Raw genomic sequence first — 10381 nt, 5'->3', positions numbered from 1 at the left:
TTTTTTTTTTTTTTTAATGAAAGGAAAAGAAAATGCTTACTGTAGCTCTTCTAGCTTTCCTTGAAAGCCACTGACTGATTTAGCATGAGCATGTAATTTTCCTCTTTTTAGCCAAATAYGCTGAGGATTCCTGCTCAGTTCTGATGTCTTCTGCCTTTGAACCTTGTCACCATGAAGTAAGTCCCACTCCCTATGTGAAGAACTGCCGCTTTGATGTTTGCTCCTGCTCCAGTGGCAAGGATTGTCTGTGCTCTGCCATTGCCAATTATGCAGCAGCCTGTGCCAGRAGGAGCATCCTGGTCCAGTGGAGACAGCCCGATTTCTGCCGTAAGTGCAGTGCTGCTAAAACCCATTTACTTTCCTTGTCCTGAAGGATTTTTTCTGGCAACGTTGGATGGAAGATCTAGAATGAAATGCCAGATATTCCTTAGGGCRAGTGCTGAGAGTGTATCTTTCCGCCACACTGGTAAGGATATGAAAGGTGCTCTCAGGGACTGCTCAGCACAGTGGGAGAGAAGCAGTGATCTCACACAGATCCACAGGATTTTGCCTGGATTTGCATTTTCAGCTACTCACCTGGAAACTTTCTGAATGTCCCAGGGTAGGAGTCTGCCAAGTGATTTGTAGTAATCCATTAATTGCCTTCTTTTGAGGTCCAGGTTTCCCAGGTCCTGACCTCATCAGTGACTCCTGACTTTAGCTGAACTTGGGGTTGTGGAGGAAATTACAAAAAGGCAAGGCAAACTTGTATCAGAAGAGAATTTTGGTAGTCTTGTGGCACCACCTCTGCTCACAACAGGGCTAAATTACTGTGGATTGCCTGAGGTCTTGCCCAGACAAATTTTGAACATCTCCAAAGACAGTGGTCCCATAATCTCTCCAACATCTCTCTCTTATCTAGGGCAAGATTAATAGCCAAATTTCCAAGAGGCTGGAGCAGAAGAATTCAACAGCTTTTATTTCTCTATTAGGTCAGTGTGGTAGGAAAAAAKCCATTGCCATGTAAATTCTGATGGAGTACAGACATAGTTTTCCYATAAATATTTGTGAAGTGAATGTTTTTCCATTTTCCTGAGCCATTTTATTATTAAGGAAAGAAGACAATTGAAAATTTTGGGGGAAAAGGATGTGTGCTTGGCAGCTCTCCACATTTGTTCTGCTGCCTCTTCCCAAACAGAGGGTGGGAAAAACATTTATAAACTGAGTATGTAGAAAGTGGAAAAGAGAGAGGTCACTGGCCTTTGATCTGGTAGGGTCTGTAAGGTCAGTAACCACAATTCTGCAGGCTGGAACATGTTTGCTGTGAATGAGAGCAAACCCAGTTTATACTAAACTGTTCCATGGTTTTACAGTATTTTACCTAGTTTATGTAAATGTTCAGATAGTGGAACAGTAATGTAATAAAAATCCTTTCAGAACTCTGCAGGTCTGGAGGCTGAAAGAAAGAGCAGTGATAACGCCCCATTGCTCTTTCTGTAATTGAACAAGTCAATTTTCACAATTAATCTTTAATAGTACAGAGCTGCTTCTTCCTTTCTGTGCATTACAGAGAGCTTTGTGCTCTCACAAAGTGACGATTTCGCTGATTGCAGATCCATCAGTCCCCATTAAATAATCCTGGTGCCCTAGACATCTCCTGTCACATAAAGGAGAGCAATCCCTCTTTTTTTAATGGGCTTGAGATGTCAATGTGCAGGTTGTGTAATTTGTGCTGATGGCCCAGTGCACTGAATGTGTGCTCCACCCCTGCAGTCYTCCCCAGAGATACAGTTTCTTGGGAAATGGCTTGACAGAGCCAGTTTGCTTGATTTGGAGTGGGTAAGTGTCAGAGAGCCGTGTCATTAGTGTGGCACAGCATTCCTGTTATGTGTCGAGCAGTTAAGTGCATTCAGCTCCCCTGTCTTTGAAATTATTGCAGTTGCAGTTTGCTTATTTAAGACTTGACTCATACCCCTGCAAGCCACCAAGAATAAACACCAGAGAGAGTCCCTCCATGCTGCATGGGAGGAGCAGACAGGCCACACTGAAGGGCTGTATCTCTCATGCACCTGCATATAAAAAATGGGGTAAAACCCAGGCTGAATGGCTGAGCCCAGAGTGCTGGTGAATGCAGTTAAATCCAGCTGGTGGTTGGTTACCTCTGGTGTTCCCCAGGGCTCAGGGTTGGGGCCAGTTTTATTTAATATTTTAGTCAATGATTTGGGCAGGGGGATTGAGTGMACCCTCAGTCAATTTCTCAGATGACACCAAGTTGTGTGGGAGTGGGGATCTGCTGGAGGGCAGGAAAGCTCTGTGAGATGGGCATTGAGGGGCTAGAGCATGTTCAGAGAAGGGAACGGAGCYGGGGAAGGGTCTGGAGCGCAAATCTGATGAGGAGGAGCTTGGAGGGTTCAACATGGAGAAAAGGAGGCTCAGAGGGGACCTTTGCACTCTCTATAGCTCTAACAGGAGGGGCAGCCAGGTGGGGGTCAGGGCCTGCTCCCAGGAAACAAGTGACAAGAGGAGAGGAAACAGCCTCAGGTTTCACTAGGGAGGTTTAGATTACGTCTTATGTAAACATTCTTCATGGAAATTGTTCTTAAACACTAGAACAGACTGCCCAGAGAAGTGGTTGAGTCACCATCCCTCAAGGTATTTAAAAGCCACGTGGTTGTGGTGCTTAGGGACATGGTTTAGTGGTGGACTTAGCAGTGTGAGGTTAATGGCTGCATTCAGTTGTCTTAGGGTCTTGTCCAACCTAAATGTTTCTGTGTTTGCCTGTCTCTGTGTGGATATGTGYCTATGTATTGTTCTGTGGAATCAGTCAACAGTCCCTAGATCTTTCCTTGGGTTTAGGACATGTTGATAAGCCCACTATTTTCCTTAATGTGGTGGTGCTGTGGCAGCTGRTGGCTTTGCATGGCTTCTGTGAAAGGATTTGTATAGGGTAAATCCAACAGTGCTGAGTAGGGAATTAAGGGCAGGCTCTGAGCAGCGTTTGAGGATGGCTACAGTGCATGGTGAGCCTCAGCATAGTGGAGGAGCTGTGTTAAATCGAGTCCTTACGGGATGTACCTTCACCCAGAGGTGGTAACATTTTCACCTTGTGTTATTTGACGAGCTGGTCATGGTTTGTCTCTTTCACTCTGGTTTGGAGACCCGCCCACAAAACCTGCATGAGCTGTGTGATGCAAATACACTTTTTCCAATGCTTTCCCCCTGTTTCTCATCTTATTCCTGGGATAGRCTGTGCTTCAGAGCACAGCATTGAGCTATTTTGATTTTAGAGGAAGCATCCACAGGGACTAGATACACCTTGCCTTTTCTTCTCATTTTCTTGTCAATAATAGGATGGGTTTTTCTTAGTGACAGTGTATACACAGTGTACAGACAACAGGTCACTTGGTTTTGCCTTTCTCCCAGGTCACTTGGTTTTGCCTTTTTGCTGTTAAAAGCAGATGTGCCTGGGAAGGGATATGTGGGAAGTGCGTGGGGATGTGGAGTGTAAGCATGACATTGGCAAGCATAAAGGGGAAAAATGGGATGTTTTGAAAATTTTAGGAGGTGCACGGGCAAGTAAAATCATAGAATGGTTTGGGTTGAGAGGGACCTTAAACCCCCTCCAACTTCCCTGCGGGGGTCAGGGACACCTTCCCCTATCCCAGTTTTTTCCAAGTCCTGTTCAGCCTGGCCTGGAAGACTTCCAGGGATGGGGCAGCCAACAGCTGTACTGGGCAACCTGTGCCAGGTCCTCACCACTCTCACAGAGAAAAATTTCTTACTRATATTGAGTTAGGAAGTTATACCAGCTGTCTAGTTAATACCAGCTGTCTTTCAGTTTGAAGCCATTCCCACACGTGGATTCCAAAGCTTTATCTAAGAAAGGGAACCACTGCAAATTGTTCCTGTGGACAGGCAGTGTTACGACTGAGTAGGAAGTAGGGCAGGATGTTGGGCTAGGTTATCCCTTTTTTTTTTTTTTTTTAATCTTGAAACTCTGGTAAACTGATGAACCCATCTGAAGTCTGGCAAACCAGTTAACCAGTTCCATGTTTCCAGAGGTTCATGTGCAGTAAATAATACTTTGCTGAGGCCTCATGGTTGTCCTGCTGGGATGTTACTTTTATGATGGAAGTTATTTTGGAAATGGTCCTCAGCTCCGGGTTATGCCCGTTCAGTGTTCGATTTACTGCAAAGATCAGGTTTATGTAAATTACAAGCACATTTTTGTGCATGRCTGCCAAAGATTCCTGTAACAGTGACTGAGTCTATCTTCTGCTTAGTCCACAATTAGGAAGCATTTGCTGTATTGGTGAGCACACAATTCTTGGGCTGTGTTGTGAAAGGTGCATTAAATAGTTCAAGCACAAGTTGTAGGCTTGGGAGATCTTTGCTTTGAAGAAGAGTTCAAGTCATCTTAGATGCCTCTGGGCTGGATCTTCATTTTAGGGTTACACTCTCGTGTGTGGGACTGCAGGAGCCTCAGGGGAAGCTGGGGAGCTCTTGATGCAACCATGTTTCCCTTCAGCAGGAATAACTCTTCATTTCAGAATAGTTTTGTGAAGGTGATCATGAGCCTCTGGTCAGCACATGGGTCCAGCTGACAGCCTGCAGGCCCATCCTGTTCTTCCATAGCTGCCACAGTTCCCAGGGATGTGTGCTCACAGGAGAGAGTAGGAACTATCACATCATTCTGCAGGGATGACAAGAGGAAGAGCTTTCTCTGTAACCCTTTGATCTTGGTTTTAGCAAGGTACAAACCTGCCAACTTTGATTTGCAGATGCTTCACTGAACATCCTTCCTCATCACCTTACAACTGYTTGCTGCGGAAGGTTGCTACAAATGACAGTGTAAATCCTGGTCATCAGGAGCCCTGTTCAATTCAAGCTCTTGATAAAACGAACTTGTTTTCTCGTCTTCTGCAATGTGTTGTCATAGCTGCCACCTAGTGCTGATGCTGATGTATGCAGAGGTGAATGCTTCAAAATCGGCCCTCTAGAAGTGGAGGTTTTATAAATGAAGAAGCCAAAATGGCTCTGAAGGCCATAATTAGTCTCCATATAAAAGAATTMATCATCAAAAATCGTTAGTACCTAAGGTTTGGCGCCTTGATTGCTAAATTACTTATTTGCACCTGTTCCCACAGAAATAATGGAGTGCTTCTGGGATGTGAGGCTGTAAACTATTGCAGTACACTTGCTTATCAAAGCATTAAAGTACTTTTCTACTATTAAAGCATTAAAGTACTTTTCTACTATTTTTCCACTTTGTTTAACCAAATTGTCCCTGAAGATGTTGCAAAGGAAGAGAGGTGTGAATGTGTACATGACACCCGTAATGCTCCTAATGCATGGAAGTGTGAAATGGTTTGGGTTGAAAGGGACCCTAAAGATCATCTCATTCGAACCCCCCTGCCATGGGCAGGGACACTTTCCACTATCCCAGGTTGCTCAGAGCCCCATCCAACCTGGCCTTGGACATTCACAGCGATGGGGCAGCCACAGCTTCTCTGGGCAGCCTGTGCCAGGGCCTCACCACCCTCACAAGGAAGAATTTCTTCCCAATATCCAATCTAAATCTGCTCTCTGTCAGTATGAAGTCATTCTCTCTTGTGCTGTCACTCCAGGCTCTTGTCAATTGTCTCTCTCCATCTTTTTGTAGGTTCCTTTCAGGTACTGGAGAGATTTAATTAGGTTATCCTGACTGTGATTCAAACAATAACAGAGGTTGGACAGAGCTTCACGATCTGTTTGAAATTTTGTGTCAGGATTTTCATCACAGGGCTTGCAGTCTAGTCCTGACATTCATTGGGAACTTCCTGTAGTAAGGTTTTGCTTGCATGTATAAAAAAGCAGTGCCTTAGCCTGTACCAGTGCTGCAGTTAGGGGGAGATGGTGTAACACCCCATTGATGAGTAAATCGAACATACACCTTTTAATCCCAAGCTTCCCAGTCTGGCTCAGGCAGCTTTTCCTTTAGCTGGATTTGGATCAAAYGCCATTCTTCCTCATGTGTTTCAACAGCAATGGCCTGTCCTGAAGGCCAGGTGTACCAGCAGTGTGGGACACCGTGCAACCAGACGTGTCGCTCGCTGTCCTTCCCGGAGGAGGACTGTGAGCAGCTCTGCCTGGAGGGKTGCTTCTGTCCCCCCGGGCTCTACCTGGATGAGCACGAGCAGTGTGTGCCCAAGTCCCAGTGCTCCTGTTACTATGATGGGGAGATCTTCCAGCCAGAGGATGTCTTCTCAGATCATTACTCCATGTGGTAAGTGCACTCTTTTTAACCCTTCCCCATACATCGGCATTGCAATTTTTGGGTGGCTTGAGTTGTGAACTAGGTCAGTTCCTGTGCATCCCCTTAGACTAGTTTAGAAAAAAGCAACATTTTGCTTCCAACAAACTCAGTGGTGAGTTTGGCTGTTGCGTCTCTCTCCAGATAATTTCAAATGCCACCTTACTCAAAATTACTCAGTATTAAGCCCAGTTCTGTGAACAGTTCCTGCCAGTTTGAAATGGAGCTTAATTACTGACAGTAGTTACTTTGTGGGCTTTTAAAATGTCACTTTAATGTACTGTGATACATTTCTTAACTGTTAAAACCTAATTACCTCTTGTCAAAGATACAAGTATTAAAAAGCCTRTCTAATTGTTAAATTGAGTAGTGGTACACTGGGAGTGGGAATGCAATTTCTGGGCAAGCCCAGTTTTGGGAACAGTGTCCTCTCCTTTACCCTCTACCACAAAAATCCCAAGTTTCTGGCCCTAGGTAGTCCCTTACCTCTTTCCACAGCAAAGCTGACTTTTGTCTTGCCTGGCTTTTTCCCTGTGCAGCTGCAATGGATCAAACAGGACAAGGCCAGCAGGCAGCTGGGGTGCCATGCCCCTATGTCCCATTAACTCTCTTAAGGAGAGTTGCCTTTAATGTTGATAGACACCATGAATGGAGAGCAACAGCTCAGCCCCAAYGAGGTGTAGTTTGTGTTCTGACAAGCTCCCTGTTGACTGAGAATCTGTGTGAGTGAAAAGCTAAAAGCCATTTCATTAAATATAAGCTCTGTTTGTTTTTCTTAGCTATTGTGAGAATGGATTCATGCACTGCAGTACAAACAGAGCTCCTGGTGCCTTCCTGCCTGATATTTTTGCTGATGAGAGGCCGTCTCCCAGAAGTTAGTATGCCTTAAAAAATTAATATTTCATTTTGATTTTTTTTTCTCTTCAGTCTCTTGGTAGTGTAGATGGCAAAGAAATTCCAGCGGTTGCAACAGTTGTGATGTTGTGAGATTTTTCTCTCTTTTTTTTTTTTTTGGCTTATGGGCTTGTCATGGGATAGGGAGTTTGAGACTGGATGAATCTGAGAAAGGACGGGGCTAGTGGGTTTGGAGAGGCCTGGCAATATCCAGAAGTTGGCCTTGGGTGATCCTTGTGGGTGCCTTCCAACTCAGGATAACCTACAATACCTATGGGAACACTGGGAGCAGTGCCAAACCCAATGTCTTTTATGTCATGCTGACAAATGCACCTGTACATGGGGTCTGGAGGAAATTTATGGTTGATATTTGCCAGTGCCTTGGAGACAAAGGGTTATTGTTTGTCTTTGCACCTTCTAAGGATAAACCACCAGGCATCCTTGAACTTCCATCAGAAAACACTGCAAATCCTTCTGCAGGTACAGAGAACTGACCTGCTTATTGTTGCTTGGTAGGACACCACTGACAGTGTCACTGCTTGGATCACTTGTTCTTCAGGTGAAGCCTTCCAGTGAATATCTCACCAAAATCTTTCCTTAATGCTCCTAAGATATATTTTTCCTGACGTTAGTGTGTCAAGACTTAACAAAACCTTGGAGAGGCATATTTCTAGATTCACTTGAAATAAAATCCTGGAGTTTCTTTGGACATTCTGATCTTCTGTCAGATCCTGAAATCTCAAAGAGTTTGAATTTAAGCTCAGAACACTGTTATTTACAGTCACCAATGTAGTCATATTCAGTGTGGGAAATGGGTCTAAATACTATAATATAACATGCTGTTACTTCCCAGAATATAGATTTTCTGACTTTGTACAGAGCCTACAGGTGTTTGCACAGTGCAGCACTTCCATGTTTAGTGCAGCTTTTTTATTTCAGTATGAAATACCTGATTTCATAACAGCCTAACTGAGGTCACTCCATGGGAAGTAGGGGCTGTTTTCTTTGCCATGTTATGTGTAGTCGTGTTGCTTCAGGCTATATTCTRAATTAGTTTTCTAATAAAAATGTTGATCATCTTTCAGAGAAATATTTCCCAACAATACTTGAGTTCTAATTGCAATTTTTGCAAATTCATTCTTTCAAAGTAAAAAGGAGCTTGATGTGCAGATTCCCCATGGAAAAAATTATCTGTCCTGCCGATAACCCAAGAGCAGAAGGAGTGGAATGTACCAAGACTTGCCAGAACTATGACTTGGAGTGCATCAGCCATGGCTGCGTATCGGGATGCCTCTGTCCAAAAGGGATGGTAAGCAGGGTCAAATAGTGCTGGGAGAAGCAGGTCCTCTTTGCTTTCTTGCTTTCATTCTTTTCTACCAACAGTCTTCTTGCAGCTTGGGAATAAATGGTTGTGAAGTATTGACTGTCAAGTTGTGGCCAGTTTAAAGAATTAGTCTACGTTAGTGTATCTGCATTGAAGATGAACTTTAGCTTGTAAGAATACSTCCCTGTGGGTTGTACCAAACTGAAGGTTTCCTCCTTGGCAGAAGGAATGAAGGACATGAAACTTGCTAAGATGATGCCAGAGTGTGTCTTGAAGATGCAGGTGGTGTACTGAGCACACCACTTTTTTTTTTTTTTTTTTCAGTGAAAAGAGGCTTTCTGGAGCCCTGGGTTACGTCTCACTGCAACCCTTAAATATAATCATCAGTTCAAGTGTTTTCTGCCCACAAATTCCTTCAATTATCTTCTTAGAAAAAACAGGTCCCCCCACATTCTCATAACACAGTGATTTCTAGCATTAATATAAACATATTTTGAATGTTGTTCATTTGAATGTGCTAAACACACATTTATATAAATGGATTCACTCCAGAATAAAATGCCAGCTCCAGGCAAAAGTTCAGGCTTGGGAAATGCCTTGGAGGTGAAAAAGACAGAAAAGAATCTGAAGGCAACCATAAATTTTCACCACACTTTTAAAAACAAGTGTTGCTTCTTTTCACATGTCAGTTTGTAAATATCTGTCCTTTAAGTGAAAAATCTTCCTAAATAGTAGTGAGATAAGTAAACTTAGAAAAGCTTCTGTACTTGTACTTCTGTACTTCTTGTACTTGTACCAAGAGCTCCAGGGTGAGCAGGTTTTTCTTTGCATGTAAGGTTCAGACCTTTGTTTTTTTTTGAAGGAGCTTGAGATTTTTGATTTCAGTTCTGGAATATGATAATAGTACACTTTTGACCTGATTGTGGAAGACARATTATGATAACTGCTCCACAGGAAAAAAAACCAAACCCCAAATCAGTTTCCTAGTAATTAACTTTCTTGTTTGGTGCASTGTTTCATATTCTTTTTCAGTAAGTTGGAACAAACAGTTGTTTCATAAAATTGTTGCCATGAGAGCAGTCTTTGGCCTTTTGGAATTGGAAACTTCAGCTGACTTTGCAGTGATGTGAAACACACCCCTGAATTCAACAAGGTGGTTTGTCAGGTTTTGGATTGAAGAATCAGGCTCGGTATTTTTTTTTTTTTTTTAAAAAACTAGTAAAATAAATTATCTGTCCACTAGATGACAGTATGGTTTAATCTTCCACTAAACTGAGTCTGAAATTACTTGTTCTCATCCGCTTCCCTTCTGTCAGAGAATAAAGATCATGAGATGCACCAAAGCCTCAGTGGAAAAGCCCATGTAGAGATGATTTTTATGTAACCACTGCCATGCAAAGACAGGATCAAACTCAGTCTCCSTTCAGGGGTGTCCCCTTTGCCACGTGTTTGACTCCTGACTCCACAGGATCTGCCAGCTCGTTGTCAAAGTGCAGGTTCTTCCTCCTCACAAATGGGATGAGGTTTGGGAGAGTTTTTTCCTTATTTCTGTGCTCTGCAATGAGCCTTTGTGCTCCCTCACTAGAGAAGAATTTGGGGTGGTGACCAGGACCTCCTTTCCATCCTGCCCCTTTCTAACACAGTGCTGGGCACACAGAGACAAAGCTTTGTGAAATTAAATCGAAGTCAAAGTCTGTGTTTTCCAGGCTTATACCAAAAGAGGTGAGCAACAAAGGGATTGAAAAAAGGAATTACTACCTTACTGGTCAGTCTCCCTTGTTGGTGTTCTGTAATCCTGTTTAATATACAAGYAGTCACAGAGGTGAGCTGCTATTTGCAGGAAGGTCTCTGGGAATGAACAGGTTACTCAACATGTATTCCCATAAATATTA

The 10381-nt window shown here is 43.3% G+C and overlaps 1 protein-coding gene across 1 annotated transcript in view; it reads left to right on the top strand.

Annotated features, from left to right (window-relative positions):
- VWF (von Willebrand factor) overlaps positions 1-10381 on the top strand; it is a 117810-nt gene that overhangs the window by 33551 nt on the left and 73878 nt on the right. Inside the window, exons 15-18 of the mRNA XM_057385611.1 lie at positions 112-327; positions 6004-6244; positions 7051-7145; positions 8314-8474. Of these exons, the coding sequence (XP_057241594.1) occupies positions 112-327; positions 6004-6244; positions 7051-7145; positions 8314-8474 (713 nt within the window). The remainder of the gene's footprint in view (positions 1-111; positions 328-6003; positions 6245-7050; positions 7146-8313; positions 8475-10381) is intronic.

Source organism: Malurus melanocephalus, unplaced genomic scaffold, assembly GCF_030028575.1.
Source record: "Malurus melanocephalus ecotype Western Australia unplaced genomic scaffold, MMel_1.1 scaffold_16, whole genome shotgun sequence".
NCBI lineage: Eukaryota > Metazoa > Chordata > Aves > Passeriformes > Maluridae > Malurus > Malurus melanocephalus.
The sequence above is the reverse complement of the archived record's forward strand: the minus strand, read 5'-3'. Positions and strand labels throughout refer to the sequence as shown.